Source organism: Stegostoma tigrinum, chromosome 21 (genome assembly GCF_030684315.1).
Source record: "Stegostoma tigrinum isolate sSteTig4 chromosome 21, sSteTig4.hap1, whole genome shotgun sequence".
In the NCBI taxonomy this organism is placed as follows: Eukaryota; Metazoa; Chordata; class Chondrichthyes; order Orectolobiformes; family Stegostomatidae; genus Stegostoma; species Stegostoma tigrinum.
In genome coordinates, this window is record NC_081374.1 from 51,480,649 (window position 1) to 51,500,129 (window position 19,481).

The 19,481-nt window shown below is 44.5% G+C and overlaps 1 protein-coding gene across 1 annotated transcript; it reads left to right on the top strand.

The window, feature by feature from the left end:
* Positions 1-3,000: 3,000 nt before the first annotated feature.
* On the top strand, positions 3,001-8,170 carry LOC125462713 (probable G-protein coupled receptor 139). Its single transcript, XM_048552964.2, has 3 exons — positions 3,001-3,057; positions 4,309-4,612; positions 7,269-8,170. The coding sequence occupies exons 1-3, from the start codon at positions 3,001-3,003 to the stop codon at positions 8,168-8,170; spliced, it is 1,263 nt and encodes a 420-aa protein (XP_048408921.2).
* Positions 8,171-19,481: the final 11,311 nt, after the last annotated feature.

Here is a 19,481-nt window from a genome sequence, read left to right on the forward strand (position 1 = left end):
AGCAGGAAAGCTGACGTTTTGGGCCAAAAATTCTGAAGAAGGAACTTGGCCTGAAACGTCAGCTTTCCTGCTTTTCTGACGCTGATTGGACTGCTGTGTTCACCCAGCTCTTTACCTTGTCATCTCAAATTAAACTGTGTGTCAGCTATTTCCCACACGTCTTTTTTGAAATGGGCAGTTGGTGGAACGCAGAGGTTGACAAAGTCCCAGTTGTGGCTTCAGCCAAATCGTGGAGCTGGAGTTTAACCATCTGTAATCGTCTGAGATTTAAGAATTGTCATTGAAATGCCACATGACTTAGAATGAACATCCCATGCATCTGAGGCAACGTGGTCCTTCTGTCTATTACATGAACTCTCTGATCTAATTCAGCAATTCCTAATCTCAGTTCTGTGTTTTGCTACTGTTTGGGAGTTCATTGTGCAGAATCCGTTCTCACAGAGAGAGAGAGAGATAGAGGGGGAGAGAGAGAGAGAGAGAGAGAGAGAGAGAGAGAGAGAGTGGGGGGGGGGAGAGAGAGAGAGAGAAAGAGGGGAGAAAGAGAGAGAGGGAGAGAGAGAGTGAGAGAGGGGAAGAGAGAGACAGAGGGGGAAGAGAGAGAGAGAGAGAGAAAGAGGGAGAGAGAGAGAGACGGGGGGAGAGAGAGAGAGAGAGAGAGGGAGAGAGAGAAGGATAAATGCGGAGGAACTGTAAATTGAGCAATCCATGGCCCTTTTGAAATGCCACACATGAATATTTCACAAACATTTGAAATGGAGTGCGTTCCATCTGTTCCTATGGCTCACACTCTCTCACTTCAAGCATCAAAATGATAAACCCTGACCCTGGATATAAAGTAATCCTTCTTCGACTGATCCAAACTTCTGTCAGATCACCTACTGCAGAGCAATGGATCTGTATTTACATTGAAAAAAATTGGTTCAGCGATAGATTCAATAATTCATACCTCCAGCCCTTTGATTTCACAGACAGACAACTTGATGGTGATTATTATCCTGAATATATGTCATTGTGATCTCTCAAAATTGATCACCTGTCATCCCGTGGAAATAACCATGGTCTGTGTCAAATATTTAATTTTCAACTTCAATAACGTTGAAGCATGATAACTTATTCTGGATTTTTTTCTGAATTGTTCGCTGACACAGCATTGTGAATTACTTTGACTTTGTTCGCACACAGTGTTGTGCTTCAGTCTGGCTCATTGTCACTTTTACCTTTGATTGATTTGTGGCCACTTGTTGTCTGAAGCTGAAAGCAAAATATTGCGCTCCGAAAATGTCAGGACACACAGAAAGGATGGTCGGGGTAGACGTTTTGTTCAGAAACCTGAATAATTCTTTTACTATCACTGGGTTTCCATTGGAGCACTGAAGACTGAGCAGGGACATGACTGAGATGCATCTAAATATCAGGACATTGATATATTAGACAACAAGGTGCAGTGCTGGATGAACACAGCAGGCCAAGCAGCATCAGAGGAGCAGGTCAGGCTCAGGTTTCGGGCCGACACCCTTCTTTAGAAATGGAGAAAGTCAAGGAGAGCCTGAAATAAAAAGGGAGAGGGGGATGTGGATTGAAGATGGATAGAGGAGAAGATAGGTGGAGAGGAGACAGACCGGTCAAAGAGGTGGGAATGGAAGCATTAAAGGTAAGTGTCGGTGGGGAGTTAGGAGGAGATAGGTCAGCCCAGGGAGGACGGACAGGTCAATGGGGCGGGATGAGGTTAGTCGGTAGGAGATGGGAATAGGGCTTGGTTGGGAGGAGGGGCAGGTGGGAGGGAGGACAGGTTATGGAGGCGAGTATGAGCTGGGCTGGTTTTGGGATGCCGTAGCGGGAGGGGAGATTTTGAAGCTTGTGAAATCCACATTGATACCATTGAGCTGCAGGGTTCCCAAGCGGAATGTGAGCTGCTGTTTCTGCAACCTATGGGTAGCATCACTGTGGAACTGCAAGAGGCCCAGGACGGCCATGTCGTCTGAGGAATGGGAGGCGGAGTGAAATGGCTCGCGAGTGGGAGGTGCAGTTGTTTGGTGTGAGCTGAGCATAGGTGTTCTGCAAAGCAGTGCCCAAGCCTAGGCTTGGTTTCCCTGATGTAGAGGAGGCCACAACAGGAACAGTGGATGCAGTATACCACATCAGCAGATGTGCAGGTGAACATCTGCTTGATGTGGAAAGTCTTCTTTGGGCCTGGGATGGGGGTGAGGGGGAGGAGTAGGGGAAGGTGTAGCACTTACTGCGGTTGTGGGGAAAAGTGGTTTGTGTGGTTGGGCTGGAGGGCCGTGTGGAGAGCACAGGGAGTCCTGGAGAGACTTGTCCCTCCAGAAAGCAGATAAGGGTGGGGTGGGAAAAATGTCTTTGGTGGTGGGATCAGATTGCAGAGGGGGGAAGGGTCAAAGGATGAGGTGGTGGATCCGGAGCTTGGTGGAGTGGTACATGAGGATGAGGGGGTTTCTGTTTTGTTTGTTTTTGTGGGGACAGGGTGAGAGGGATGAATTGCAGGAAATGCGAGAGACACGATCGAGGGTGGTCTCGACCACTGATCGGAGTAAGTTGCGATCCTTGAAAAATGAGTACATCTGAAATGTACGGGAGTGGAATGCCTCATCCTGTGAGCATATACGGTGGAGGCAAAGGAATTGGGAATGGGGTGACATTTTTGTCGGAATGTGGATGGGAGGAGGTAGATTCTAGCTAACCGAGGGAGTCGGTGGGTTTCAAATGGATATTGGTTTCTGGGTGGTTACCAGAGATGGCGACAGAGAAGTCCAGGAAGGAGAGACGGGTGTTAGGGTCCAGCTGAATTTCAGATTAGAGTGGAAGGTATTGGTGAAGTGGAATAACTGTTCAAGCTCCTCGTGGGAGCACGAGGCAGCCCCAATACAGTCATCAAAGTAAGGGAGGAAAAGGTGGGGCTTACGGCTAGTGCAGCTATGAAAAAGGGATTGTTCCACATAACCTACAAAGAGGCAGGCATAGCTTGGGCCCATGCAGGTACACATGGCCGCCCGCTTTGTCTGTTGGAAGTGGGAGGAATTGCAAGAGAAGTTCTTGAGGGTGAGTACCAGTTCGGCTCGGCGCATGAGGGTGTCAGTGGAGGGTGACTGGTCGGGCCTGCCAGACAGGAAGAAGCGGAGGGCCTTTAGGCCAAATGTATTAGGAATGCAGGTGTATAGGGACTGGACATCCATGATGAAGATGAGGCATTGGGAAATGGGGAATTGGAAGTTCTGGAGGAGGTGGAGGGCGTGGGTAGTATCAGGGATGTAGTTAAGGAGTTCGTGGACCAAGAGACAGAAAGTGGAGTCCAGATAGGTGGAGATAAGTTCAGTGGAGCAGGACTACGCAGAGATAATGGATCAACTAGGACATGCAGGTTTGTGGATGTTGGGAAGGAGACAGAAGCGGGCAGTGTGGGGTTGGGGAAAGATGAGGTTGGAGGCTGAGGGTGGGAGGTCACTTGAGGTGATGAGGTTGTGAGTGGTTTGGAGATGATGGCTGGGTGGTCAGGGGTGGGGTCATGATCAAAGCGGGGTTAGGAAGATGTGTCGGAGAGCTGGTGCCTGGTGTCGGCGATGTAGTTGTGGTATGGCACGCTGAACTCGATGTCGCCAAGGCCAGGCGCCAACTCTCCGTCAAGTACGCATTCAAATAATGTGCGGCCACTTGTCTGAAGCTGAAAACTAAACATGACATTCAGAAAACATCAGGACATGCAGAAAGCACGGTCGGGGTTGGTGTTGTGTCCATAAACACGAACAGTTCTTTCACCGTCACTGGGTTTTTGTTGAAGCAGAGGAGACTGAGCAGGGACATAACTGAGGTGCATCTGAAAATCAGGGACACTGATAGATTACACAGGACAGAACATTTCCCCTTTGTGGTTGGATCAATAATGGGCTGCATAGATTTAAAGGAACAGATGAAAAAGAAAAATAGGAAAGCTGTTTAAATATTGGTTTCGCTCAGAGGTTGGTGGGAATGTGAAGCTCACTGTTTCTTCGCATTACATTCAGGAGTGTTTTAATATTTGCTTGTTTTCTCACAGGGCGATGGGCCAAAATGTGGAAAATGTGATGAGGGTAGTCAGTTCATTGTTGACCAGCAGACGGGCTGACTGGTCAGTGTATACACTGTGAAAGAACATGCATTTCTGTGTAAGAGTTGTCATGTTTATTTAAAGTAAGTAGAGCCCTGTGCAGTCATCCTGTCTGCGTTCAAATTCCCTTTGTTCAGCATCTATAATTAATGTCAGTCTCTATGGATCCCAATTCTATCACTGGAAAGTTTCCCTCTTCTCTTCATAAGGAACTGTTTACAGCGTGTTATCCCAGAGTGTCAGCAGGAGCCTCACCTCTGACACGAACAGGGATCAGAAGCTCCAAAGAGGGGGAGACGGGAGATCGGAATCTGAGAACAAGAGATTGGAATGTTCTAACAATGGATCAGAATGTGAGAACAATAGGCTGGAATGTTGTAACGATGGACAGGGATTTATCCTGGTCTCTTTTCATACTTTCTTTGGTGCCTCTGTCAGCATATTGGATAGAGAACCTGATTTATGTTATCCAGCACTTTTACTATCCCATCCTGGCCATTGTTGGAGTCCCTGGTAAGTCTCCCCATCCAATTGCTGATTGTCTGTAACTTAAAGAATGTAAGGACTGAAAATGTTGGAAGTCAGAGTCAGGAGATATGAAGCAGCAAAAGCTCAACATGTCAGACAGCATCTGAGGAGCAGGAAAGTGAACATTTCTTGCCAAACCCCTTCATCAGGCTTGGAGTTGAGGGAGGCCAGAAGTAAATACAGGGAGGGGTGTCGCTGTGCTAAGGGATGGTGATAGATGGATTCAGGTTGGAGGTTATCATGATTGATCCGTAGGAAGGTTGGAGCGGACATGTGAGCAGGAAGATTGTCATGTTAGTCAAGCTCAGGGTGGCGAGGAGGAGGGCGAGGACTGGACATGGGATAAGGCCAAAGGTGGAGGCATTTTGCAACTGGTGAAATCAATATTCAGGGCACTGGGCTGTAGACTCCCAAAGTGAAATATCGGTGTGGTTCATCCAATTTCCATTTGGTCTCACTGACAGTGAAGGAGGTTGTGTCGCATATTGTGCTTTTCCAGCTTCAAATCTGTTGACGCTGATTATAAATACCTTGTTGAACAGTGTTGTTTTGTTGGCCACTCATTCTGTCACTGTCTCTGCTCGTGTCGATCCCACTGAGTCTCCTTAAGTTGTTCAATGGTTCCACCTTATCAGCTGGATCCGCTTTAAACACATCACACAATGCACTGAGATTAATTGAAGGGAAATTATTTAGATTAACAGTTCAATAGGGTCAATTACACATTTAGATGGGGGACAGCTTTGAGTATGTTCATCAATTTTCAGTCTATTCCTGATTTGGGTCAATTGCATGTTGGACAAATCGCATGTTGTACAAATGACAAATTACAATTGGATCAAGTGAGTCTTTCAGACAAATAACCATTTTGTTTTAATTGCAGTTTTGGGATGGCCCTTGGGGTGATGGGGACATGCTGTGCGGTGTTGACTTCTGTCAGAGTGTTAGGACCTCTAACCTTAATAATGAAGCCTTCGTCAAATCACGTAAACCAGTCACCAACAGCTCTTCACCTTTGAGATCGATTTACAACATTGCCTTCTTTTTAATGAGACTCCAGGTCTTCGTTCACTCCCAGATTCACCACCGCTCTCAGTTACCTCACCATTTCTGCCTCCCAATTTCTCCTGCCTCCTGGATTTCTCTCCCGTCTGCTGATCTTCCTCCTTGCTCGGCCATCCCCAACTCCCTTGGCTCTCCCTTCTTTTTACACTCCCGACATCACTGCCAGAGATGTTTTAGTGCCAGCTCTGACATTACTCTCTTCGCCAGGATGACACTGAATCCACTCTTGTTCTACGTTCCTTCATCGCTTTGCTGTCTACCATTCTACAAACCGGACAAAACAATCAGTGCAGCACCTCTGTCACTCCCAGTACTGCTGTCACTCCTAACTCCTCTGTCCCTTCACACTCCTCTTTGACTTCTGGCCCTGTGGGCACCTTGCACACAGCTATTACTTCCAGTTTTGTTCTCAGTGGATACTGCCTATGACTCCAAACTTATCTGTCACTCCACATTGCCCTGACACTCCACATACCCCATCTACCCGATACTTCTCCATGACTCTCAGCTCTGCTGTTTTTCCTCGCTCCCCATGGAATTCCTGCTCTTTTCTAGCTCCGTACACCTCTATCACTCCCAGTTGTGATAAAACTCCATTCTCCCCCAGCACTCCCGTCACTCTCAGAATACCATCTCACAATCATTGTGAGACCAGCCTCTCAGTCACTACCTGCTCCATTGTCAATCCTGGCTTCCAGTCAGACCCAAGTCCACCATCACTCGGCTCCTCAGTCATTCCGGTCCTCACGGAATCCTTCCCAGATTCCCAGTCAGCCTCAACTCTCAGCTCGCTGTTTTGTATTAGAATGCCATTATTGAACTGTGAGCAATTTTACATGCAACTCCATCTATTCTATATCAAATTCTCTCTCGCAAACACAGACACACGCGCACACAGACACACACACAGACACACACACACACACACACACACACACACACACACACACACACACACACACACATACACACACCCCTGCGATGAATCTGTTTTGACAGTAATTAATTTTATTGCAATGCAAAAGACAAATTTCCAACTACCATTTGTCTTTAGTTATGGCGAACTATGTTTTACTCTCACAATGTTTTCATGCTCCATATTACGAACTGGAAATAAGTGACTGTTGCCGAGTCTCGGGTGATAGAATATTAGAATCCCTAAAGTGTGGAAGCAGGACCTTGGTCCCAGGAAGTCCACACTGACCCTTGGATCATCTCACCCAGACCAATACCCCTACTATAATCTGCACACCCCTGAACACTACAAGCAATTTAGCATGGCCTGTGGCTAGAATCGAACCCAGGTCCCTGGTTCTGTGAGCTCATAGTGCTGCCTCTACGTATAGTGATCTAGTGTATGCTACGTTCATACATTGTTCTCATATCTGTGTACCCACTGTTTCTGGAGTAATTGCACTGTGTGTTTTGTATTTCGCGTTTTGAAATAGATCAGGCCATTCCTTTCATTAATTCAGATACAAATCACTGAATTTCAAAATCACAGCAAGTTTTTAATTAAGATGATAACTTTTCCTGTTGGCGAATAAATAATGATTTTCCTTTGCCTTCCTTACAGGTAACGTAATGACAATTTTCATACTGCTTTGCAGAAACTGTGGGCTGTCTAAATGTATCACTCATTACCTGCTGGCTATGGCCATCGCGGATCTAACAGTCATTATTCTTGACCTGATACTGAGACATATTCCGATCGTTTATTCAGTTTACTCCCTGATGTCCCTCCCTGTGTGTAATATCCACGCTGTCCTGCTTTATGCAGCCACTGACTGTTCGGTCTGGTTCACCGTCACTTTCACCTTTGATCGATTTGTGGCCATTTGCTACCCACATCTGAAAAGTAGGTACTGCAGGGAGAGAATGGTCGCTGTGTTTCTGGGAGCAGTGACTGCCATCAGTTGTTTTAAGAATATATTCTGGTATTTTATGTTTTGGGGTTATTATCGGCGATATAATGCCCCTTGGTTTTGTTTGGTCACATCAGCTGCTCAGTGGTCTCTCGTTTATGGTGCAATCGAGTTCCTCCATAACATCCTAAACCCATGTGTTCCATTTGTCCTGATATTGCTGCTTAATCTTTTCACGGTCAGGCACATTTTAGTGACCAGCAGGGCCCGCAGGAGAGTTCGGGCTCACAGCAGCACAGAGAATCCCAGAGACCAAGAGATGGAGAGCCGAAGGAAATCTATGATCTTGCTGTTTCTTCTCTCAGCCAATTTCATCCTCTTATGGTCATTGTTTCTGTTTTATTCTGTGTGGTGGCGGATGTATTCTCTGGGCTTTGTGCCTCTCTATCTTTACTCTTTTGTACAGGAATTGGGCTTCATGCTGCAGCTCCTCAGTTGCTGCACAAACACTGCAATTTATGCTGTGACCCAAACGAGATTCAGAAAGCAGTTGAAGAATGTACTGTCATATCCATTTACTCATATTTATCTGTTAATTAAATACATTTATTAAGGTGCCTTTTCAGGATTCTGTTACTTTATTTCACATTTCCAATCAGTAAATGGTCTGATGGTATGTTAACAGACAGCAGACAGATTCTGTTTCTCAAGTTACAGTACTCCCCCTCCCATTCTTCAGATGACATGCCCATCCTGGGCCTCCTATAGTGCCACAACGATTCCACCCAAAGGTTGCAGGAACAGAAACTCATATCCACTTGGGAGCCCTGCAGCTCACTGGTATCAATGTGGACTGCACAACATTCAAAATCTCCCCTCCGCCAACAACATCCCAAAACCAGCTCAGCTCATCCTCGCCTCCCTAACCTGTTCTTCCTCTCATGTATCCCCTCCTCCCACCTCAAGCCACACCATAGATTTTATCCGCTCCCACAGCAAATGGCAGCATGAATGTGAATGCGAGCACAGAGGATGCATATTTATGTGCAGCCTTGATCACTTTATCTGATGAAGGCCGTGCTGGCTATCGGGAAACTGCAACAAAGATTTTGTCGATTCATTCCTGAGACAGCAGCACTGATGGATAAATTGAGCCTGGGTTGGTTCGGTGTGTTTTTGCTGAAGTTTTGTGAATGATTTGAGTCAAATAAAAACCACCAAATTCCAATAAGACTCACCAGGGTAACCACAAGAAGTATATTTCGGACATAATTCCAGAACAAGGCGCCCAAAGTTTAAGGACACGGAGTAACCCATTCAGCACTGAGCAGAGGAGAAATGCTTTCTCTTGGAGAATGGTGCATTCACAGAAAGTGGTTGATGATGCAATAGTGATAACAAAGTGTGGAGCTGGATGAACACAGCAGCCCAAGCAGCATCTAAGGAGCACAAAAGCTGACGTTTCAGCTGGGCTCTAGGCCCAAACATCAGCTTTTGTGCTTCTAAGATGCTGCTTGACCTGCTGTGTTATCCAGCTCCAAACTTTGTGACCTAGGATTCTCCAGCCTCTGCAGTTCCCATGATGCCTGATGATGGAACAGTGACTGATTTCAAGAAGGAGACAGAGATAGATCTTAAGGCTAAAGGGGTCAAAAGGATTTGGGCGAGAAAGTGGGAATAGGGACAGAGTTAGATGATCTGTCATGCCAATATTGAGTGGCAGTGCAGCCTTGATAGACCGAATGGTGCACTCCAATTCTTAAGCCCTGAATTTCAGCGAAATGTATTGAGATGAAAATATAGCTTTTAATGATCAGTGTTAATCACACTCAATGGATCCGAGCAGTGGGTAAACAAACCATCTGGAGGGAAGGCTGTAGAAATAAATTGGAGATTAGGGTTCACTGAATGGTGCGGACCATGAACATTGCCATCATTTTTGATTTCGCCCTTCACCCCGCACCTTGTTCTATTCTAACTGAAATTTATTCACATCAAAACACCATCAACACTTCCAGTCCATTGGCCAGTCACTTGCTCCATCGTCTCTCTCCTCACCATATGCTCAACTCACATAAAATTGTCCAGTCTCCATGTCGATCATCATTCTCCACCATCCCACTCCACCATCTCTCCCATCTCATGAGCCAGTCACCATGTCCATCATTATTCCATTTTAAAGGTTGGTCCCTATGTCCCTCATTGTTCATCCTCACAGAATGCTATTCCTCACATCCCATTGGCCAGACTCCAATTCTGTCATTATTATGCATGTCCTCCAGATGAACACCATGATCTCTTTGGAATGTCACACTGTTCATTATTTCTCTGCTTGCCTGCAAACATTGCTGTCCAATCAGGCAATCTCATATCCCCCATTACCCTGTTTTGACTTGGCACAGAATCCCTCATCCCTTTGTTAATTCATTCAATGTGCACGGGCATCTCTGGCTGGGCCACCAAATATTGCCTGTCCCATGTTGCCCTTGAGGATTTTATGGGGAGCAGTCTTTTTGAACTGCTACCGTCCATGTGCTGTATTTTGATCCATAATGCCCTGAGGGAGGGAGTTCCAGGATTTAGAACCAGTGAGAATGAAGGAAGAACGATATGTTTGCTAGGCAGAATGGTGAGTGGCTGGGCTGGAATCTTGCAGGTTTTGGTATTCCCCTGGATCTGCTGCCCTCGTCCTTCGAGATGGAGATGGTCATGGGTTTAGAAGGTGATGTCTGAGGATCTTTGGTGAATTTCGTAGTGGAATGTTGACAAGGGAGGCGGGGGGAATATTTATCTGGTTTTGACAGCGCACTGTACGTGACAGAAGTGACAGCTCATGATTCTTTGGAATGGGGAAGCTGATGGGATGGTAAGTGTGGTCGATGGTAACCCTGATATAGAGGACCCAGTGTTGGACTGGGGTGGACAAAGTCAGAAGACGCATGACACCAGCTTATCATTCAACAAGTTGTTGTGAAATCACAAGGTGTTTTAGCACTGCTCCCTTGTCAATGACTTCAACTGATGAAGGAGCAGCGCTTTGAAAGCTGTGATTTTTGTCTATGTTGGCAATCTTCGAGAGACACAAGATGGCTAGCAGCTAAACTGTCCCTCAAGAGCTGCACAAAATGGCTGACAGGTGGTTATACAGACGTAAAAGCCAGCTCCAGCATTAAAGGGGGACAAAATGGTACCTTTGAGAATGGTTTATCCTGAGGCAAAAGGGAACCTCGCACAAATGACAGCTGCAAGCAAATTTGTTAGAGACAGTTTGTTGAGAATCCTCCAAGGACAGAACCGAGTTATTTCGGACAAGGAGTGTAAATCACCCCAGAGGACAGTCAGCCGAGCTCATCATGTAGCTGTGAAAACAGCAGGTAAGGGTCTTCTGCAGCAACTAGTTGTTTCTTTGAAATTATCCACCAGATTAAGAAATAGGTTAAATGGTTGACAGATAATGAGAGACAGATTTCAATCCACGTATATAACAAAATGCAGAAATCACGATGAGCATTTATGGGAAAAGATTCAAATCTAAATGTGGAAATTAATTAGTGTCAGGAAACTTTTCACGAAAGAAATGTCTGGTGGAGCCTGTAAGAAACAAAAGTGCTCGCAACTCATTCGCCAAAGAGTGCAAAAATAGGGATATTCATAAATCTTTACATACAACTGACGTTACAATAGATGTTAATATTATAAACCTTAAAGCAGTTATGATGAATCAGCTGTCTTTTGTATTTTTTATATACAATTAGAACAGTGGGAAAATGGAAGAGGCATAACAGACTTTGACAAAGATAACAATTGAATTCAATGACCAACAGAAGTCAAATAGTCCTTCGACATAAGCAAAACTGGGACATATCCAAATGAGTACAGCCATTTTTGAATCTGGATCAGATCATTACGAATTAACCCATTCTGCTGGACTTGGAATGGATGGAGGTAATTTTTTTAAGAGGTTGGCGTCACTGAATGGTGAACCTGTTTGCAAACTTTCAACTGCGCAGCACAGTGGTGAATGAGGCACCCTCAACCATCAAGCCATTCATCAATAACACAACTCAGTGTTAGGGAAGTATAGTGGAAACATTGAAACGAATTCGTCATGCCGAATTCCAAAACATAAAAAGTGTTTGTAACTTTGTGGGAATAAAGCAATTTTGAATTTGGATAAATATACTAAGAAACATCAAACATCCACAATGAGTTGCAAGTTGCCAATGTACGAGAGAGCAGACCGCAAGTGTCGACCGACAGAACATCTGACCAATTGTCTTGGAACAGCGCAAAAGCACAGTTTAAATCATAAGACCCTGACACATCGCCCATTCAGAAACTGACCTTAAAGCAACAAAAGTAGTTTCAGTGAAAGGGGCTGGGAAAATTAATCTGAAGGTAGGGTCTGATGATCATGAGACCTGGACTGTTTCATATCACAAAACTACAACTAGGTGGGATGATTATATGTGGAAATAGTGTCACTCTGTGATAAAAATGATTCACAAAACTGGCAAATTAAAGTAGCAAATTGAAGAAGTATACTCAAGACAGATACAGATGAAGAACGCTGGAGAAACTTTGGAGACATGTGTGAAGTTATTTTACTGCTACTAGGAGAGGTGATTTGTGGATAGAAATCTGCAGGATATAAAAAAAAAATCACACACTCAAATTAACAAACCTGAATCTGGGGTACACATATTATTCAAATACTTTAATGTCATAAAACTGCAAGCAATATTCTGGTCACCTCAGTGATGTGGCATGATTGGAAATGAAGAAAAAAGTTCATGTTAAAATGATAAGACAAATCTTTGGATTAACAAAACTATTGCAAGATGTTTCTAGAAAATAACAGTCAACTAGCCGGAACCCTGCATAACCTTATGAAAAGGGGAGCGATATGGCTCAGTGAGAATTGAATGGGGACCTGAGCAAGGGATTGCCTTTGTTCAAATCAAACAGACACTAGCCTCTGCACCAGCACGAGGGCACCCTGATTTGACAAAAACACTCTCACCTCTTTTGCAGGGAAAGCAAAGGCAATCAGTCTGCAGGAGTGTTACAGGGACATGGAGACAAGCTCATGCCTGTGGGATTCCACTCGGGCAAAATGCGTCTCTTCATGAAGGGACAAGACTCAAATGTGATCGCGATATCCACTGTGCTACCTAGGCAATAACAAGATCCTCCCCCATGAAACAGCTTGCAAGGGTGATAATACATTCCACACACAGTATAGCCCAGTTATTCGAAACTGGCGAGCTGAGAGGTGTTAAAGACACTCAGTGAGCCAAGTGGGAAGCTCCATTATTGCCAGGAGACATGCATCTGGTAGTGGTTAAAGACAACAGAGAGAACCCAGCGAGCTCTATGAATCAGGAAGGAGACACACATGGAGCAGGAAGAAGAGAGACAGTAACGAGTTAAGGAGACGTCATTAGAGGGGCAGGATGGGAAATGCACGAATTGCCAAGCTGTTGGTGGGAAAGCACAAAGGGTTCACATCGACTCTGACAGAAGGTATACCTTCGGTGAAGTCCATGACTGCCTGATGGCATGGGCAAGACAAGGTTATGATACCTTGAGTGGTCGTGTAATTCAGCATAAAGCACCAGTTCAAGGGCCTAGCCGCTGGAGTGAATTAACCAAAAAAGACTGCATTCATTAAAATTTAAGCACACACAAGGATACAGACACCAGTGCAGAGAGGGAACAACTATATAGGCAGCACAGGAAAAGCAATGTCAGAACAGGACGTGATAACAGTAGCAGCTATGAAGAAGCAAGAAGCGAGAGGTGATGACGAGAACAGTGTTCGGTTGCAAGCAGCAGAGAGTTTAGAAGAAAGATCAGAACAGGCAAAGGACGAGACAGCATTGGGAGCAGATGATATGAGGAGGAAGGGAGGTAAGGTGGTACCTCCCACATTCTGCCAACAGACTCTATGCAATGTTCACCATGGACCAGGGAGGGATAAAGTGATTACAAATAATATCTAATTGCTGGTGGAGGAAAGGAATGGGAAGAGACATAGTACATGAGGGCAGAAATGCATTAAAATCAAAATAACCCATCAGCCCTATCCACGGTGACCATGGGAACACATCCAAATGGACTTTATAGGACAACACCCACAAAGTCAGAATAAGAAATTCTGTCTGCTCGTGTTTGACCAGTTTCCACGATGGGTAGAAGCTTTCCCCACAAAGGGGTCTACTCCAACCTCGGTGGCAAAAACACGGGCAGCTGAAATAATCCCCAGGTTGGGGCAGGGGCAGGGGCTTTCCCGACAGCTGGACTCAGACCAAGGGACCCACTTCACAAAGAAGTGCCCAAGGGATACATGTAAACTCTGAGGAGCAACACAAAAGTATTATACCCACCACCAGCCACAGAGCTCAGGCCTGGGAGAGAGCATCAGTACAATGCTACATGATGCTTTGAGCAAGGTAATGGTAGGCGAAGGAGTTAAATGAATTCTATCCCAACCAACCATTTTGATTGCCCAGGGAGCAATGCTTTCGAGGGCCACTGGGCCAACACCAAAGAACAAGGAACATTAAAGCACAGGGACAGGCCTTTCGGCCCTCCAAGCCTGCCCTACCACATTTTGCTCTTCCGTATTAAAACTGTCATCACTTACAGGATCCGTACCCCTCTATTCCTTTCCTGCTCATGTATTCATCCAGGTGCTTCTTGAATGCCGCTGATGTATTTGCTTCCTTCTACTTGTCTGACAACATCTTCCAGGTTGTACACCCTTTGTGTGAAAAATTTAATTCGCACATTTCTTTTAAAATTCCCCGCTTGCACCTTGAACCTGTATACCATGGTAAATGATCTCTCCACCCTGGGAAAATCCCTCATACTTACCACTCTATGCCTTTCACAAACTAGTAAACTGCTACCATCACCCCTTAACCTCCTGAGTTCCATTGAAAACAAATCAAGTCGTGTCCAATATTTCTTCAAAGGTAAAATCCCCCATACCAGGTAACATCCTGGTAAACCTTTCCTGTACACTCTCCAAAGAATCCACACCCTTCTGGTGGTGTGATGATCAGAATTGCATGCAATATTCCAAGTGTGGCATAACTGAAATTCTACAAAGCTGCAGCATAACTTCCCTAAACTGATACTCAATGTCCCTTCCAATGTTGGTGAGCATGCCATCGGCCTTTTTTACTACCTTCTCTATTTGTGGTGCCACCTTGAGTGATCTGTGGACCTTTACAACCAGATACCACTGCAAATGAATATTCCAAAGAGTTCTGTCATTTACTGTGTTATCCCCACAGTTACTGAACCTTCCAAAATGCATCACCTCATATTTGTCGGGGTTAAACTCCATCTGTCTTTTTTATGCCTATGCCTCCAACTGATCTATATCCTGCTGTGTCCTTTGACAATCTTCCTCATAATCCGTAACTCCACAAATCTTTGCATCATCTGCAAACTTGTGAATTAGACCAGTTGCATTTTCCTCCAAATCATTGATGTAGACAATGAACAGTACAGGTCCCAGTACTGATCGCTGTGAAACAGCACGAGTCACAAATCTCCAATCCAAAAAGCATCTTTCCACCCCTACCGTCTGTCTCCTATGACTAAGCCAGTTCTGTATCCTGCTGGCCAACTCTCCCCTGGGACCATGAGACTTCACTGCATGTACCAGTCTGCCATGAGGGAGCTTGTCAAAGTCTTTACTAAAATCCTTTTCGACACCGACCACTTCTCCCCCGTCAACCATCTTCATCACATCCTCTAAAAACCTAATCAAGTTAGTGAGGCACAACCTCCCCCCGGTATAATACCACGTTGCCGATTGCTAATGAATCTATTTGCTTCTACGTGAGTATTGGTCTTGTCCCTGAGAATAATTTTCAATAATTTCTTTTCCACCGATGTGTCACTGACAGGTCTGTAATTCCAGGATGACCCCTGCTTTCCTTCTTAAACAACGGGAGAATAATTTGTTCTCTTGCCTCCCTCAATATTCTGTGCTCGATCCCGTCAGGACCCAGGGACTTATCTACCTCAATACTTTTTTTTAAGATATACAGCACCTCTTCCTTTTTAATAGCAACTGGGTTTAGAGACTTGACACTCCTTTCCCTGAGATCAACCTCCACCCATTCCTTCCGTTTGCTGAATACTGATATGAAGTATTCAGGGGTTTGGACCTCACCTAACTCTTTTGGCTCCACACTTGGATTTGCCTCTTTGTCGTTGAATGGACCAACCCTTTCTCTGGCCACCCTCTTGTTTCTAACCATATGCAAAAAACCTTAGGATTCTCCTTAATCCTATTTGCTAACTTTTCATTATACCTTTTGTCTCTTTTAATTCCTTGTTGAAGTTCTTTCCTGCTGTGATATACTTTGTACTTGCTGATTGTAGAGCAGGACTCAGGAGGTTATTTCATCGAACCATTCCTTTACAACAGATTGAGGGTGAGAGGCAGGTCATACCACTTTTCACACTTCTTTTAACAGATTGTAGGGTGAAGGGAGCTTCTCTGAGTGTTTTACTTTTAGTTATCGGGGTGGGGGTCAACCTTTGCTTCAGAACACACTTGGGGCTCGGGTCCAGGATCTGGCTGTTAGGTATTTGGGGTCTGAACAGATATAAACAGATCTGGATGGGTTTGGTTAGATTTGATAACATCTGGGGTATAAAGTTTCCCCAGAAACTTGGGGACTCGTTTCTGAGAAACCTTTAGTGAGAAGCGTAAGTTCTGATTAATTTCTGTTGCTTGTTGTTGGTAAAATCAAAAGTGGGGAAATGGCTCTTAACATTGCTCAAGAGGTTTTGGGGGGTTGAATATGCCTCCCAAATTTACCAAGGAAGTTTAAAAAGACAGCAAATGGAGAAACGTTTAGAATTCCATGACAGGATAGAACTGGTTCTAACTTGGGATAAGTGGAAAGCTGAAAGTGTAAATGATTCGATCAATCACTTATGTATAGCAGAGAAACAGCAAATTGCAGTGGGGTTAGAAAAAAATAAATTACAAATTAGACAACTGGACTTCGTGCTAATGCACGAGGTGGACAGGGCTACTGAGGTGAATATAGGGCTGTGAGACCAGGTGCCAGGAGACTATAACCATGTAAAACAGGCTATTTTGAGTGCCCATAAATTGGGACCATAAGCGTCTCAACAACGGTTCAGAAATGCAAGAAAGGAAGCAGATCAGACTTTTATTCATTTTGAAAGAGCTGAACAGAATAACTTCGATAGATGCGTGAGAGCCTTGAGGATAGAAGAGATGTATGAGGATCTGAGAGACATTATCATTTTGCAGCAGTTTAAATACACACTTCCAGACATGACAAGAACTCATGTTGAGAAATCGAAAGTTCAAATAGTGAAAGGAGCTGCAGAGATGGGGGATGAATATGCTTTAGTGCATGAATCAAAATCCAGCGACCGACAGTAATTTCATTTGATGAGGGGTAGACTTTTGGAAAGATAGAGATGCTCCAATGAAAATCAAAAAGTAGATCTCACTGGGAACAGCTTGCCACACGAGACAACAGAAACCCAAGAGGGTGAAAAAGAGAGAAAAAAAAAAGACCTCAGGTGTATTCACTGCAATGATGTAGGACACACGAAGTCACAGACTGGTGGGCTCAGGGAGTCAACGGCAAAAAGGATGTGGTAGGAGAAGCTTAACCAATGCGATTAGTTGAGGTAGTGAGGGAAATCACAAGAGAAGTTGAGGAGCTGAAGGAGAGCACAGATGCTAGTCTTGGACTGGAAAGTTAGATAGTGCCCGATCTTTCCAAAGACATTAGATGTGTGGGTGAGGTCTACTCAGGTAGAATAGTGGGAATAGGTAAAAAGGTCAACATGTTTGCAGAAGCTAGTCAGTCTCTAATGGTAACAGAGTGAAATATTTGCACTCCTTGTGAACTGTTACCTGAAAAAGTGGTAATCTTTGGAATAAGTGGAGAGAGAATGAGTGTTCCCTTGTGTAAGGTGAGGCTAGAAAGTCTAATTAAGACTGTGGAAGTGATAATGAGAGTGATTGAAAGAGTGGCTATTTCAGGAATACCGTGTTTTCTTTGAAATGATAGAGCCAAATCAAATATGGCAATGATGCCCATTGAAGCGGGGAGTTCGAAAGAAAACAAAGGAGCTGCGGAGTTAAAGGGAAAAGACTTTGTTTTTTTTTCTGGACTGTGTTGTGACAAGGTCCCCCAGCCATAAGTTAAGAAAAAAACAAGAAGTGAAAGAAAAGGAGAAAGATGAAGGATTTGAGTCTCAGTTTGATGAAATGGTAAAGGAAAAAACTCAACGGGGAGAGGATCAGGCAGAAGTGTTTAGTTCTAAAAGATCAATTGAGTTACCACAAAAAAATGAGAAACAAAGAATTTCTATCAGAAAGCCTACTCTGAAAAAGAAATGTTATCACCTTAAGGATAAAATGTGAAGTTTGAATTGGAGCCTTGGCTGGTTCATGCAGATGAGAAAAGAGCAGAAACTGAACAGATTGTGTTCGCGGCAGCATGGAGACAGGAATAATTGCGGGTAGCTCACAAATTACCTGCAGGAGGTCACCTCGGAGTCAGGTAGACTCGTGCTCAGACATAAAAGAATTTCCTTTTGACTGGATTACATAAGGAGGTGGTTGAATTTTGCTGTACCTGTCATACGTGTCCGATGGTCGGAAAGCCACAGGCAGGAATAAAACCAGGACCTTTGGTGCCAGTTCCCACATTTGACGAACGATTCATGTGGGGTAAGATTGATTGTGTAGGTCCCCTCCCTCAAACCAAAACTGGGAACCAGTGTTTGCTGACCTTAATAGAGGTGCTTACCAGATTTCTGCAAGAAATTCGATTCTGGAATGTCGAGGCAAAAAGAAGTTGTGGATGTCTTCCTTGCTTTGTTTTGCCATTACAGATCACCCATGGAGATTCAGTCAGACTGAGGGTCTAAATTAAGGAGGTCATGGATAAGTTTAGACGTCAAACATTTTAATCAAGTGTGTACTATGCTGAATCCGAGGGAGCATTGAAAAAGTGGCATCAGACCAAAAGACATTGCGGAAAGCTTATTACCAGGATTCCCAAATGATTGGAATAAAGATATCTCATTTACATTATTTACCATTGGAGATACTCCAAATGAAATATCTCAGTGCATTCCATTTGAATTGACATTCGGACACCAAATAAGACGGCTTTTAAAATTAAATAAAGATAAGTTGATGTGCCCTAAGACAGGCATCTGACTGTTGGAAGGTGGACTTGAGGCGAAAGAAAGATTAAACAGAGTAGGTGAAGTAGCAAGGCAATATTTGAAGCTTTGAGACCATCGAAAAAAACAAGAAGCAGTTGAGAAATCAGAAGATTGGGTATTTGCACATGTGAATAATAGAATAGAATGGAATCCCTATGGTGAGGAAACAGGCCCTTTGGCCCAACAAGTCCACACCAACCCTCAGAACATCCCACCCAATCTTCTTCCCCCAAAACACACCTAATTGACAAATCCCTGAACACTACAGGCAATTTTAGCATTGCCGATCCACACAGCCTGCGCATCTTTGGACTGTGGGAGGAAACCGGAGCTCCCTGAGGAAACCCATGCAGACACAGGGAGAATGTACAAACTCCGCACAGACAGTCCGAGGGCGGAATCCAACCAAGCAGCAGGGAGGCAGCAGTGCTAAACACTGACCCACCGTGCTGCCCCAAATGCAGGATAATGTATGTGTGCAGATGTCAGTGATAGTTGACCCCTTCCAAGCAAGGTTCAGGGTTACCTGTTAGATTGAGAAGAATTATGTCAGTTGAATTATCTGGTAATGAAGCCAGAGCGGGAAAATGAAATTGTATTGGGGATGTCATTTGAACTTGCTGAAACCTGATGAAGTCAGGGCAAGAGAACCAAAGAACGAGGTATTA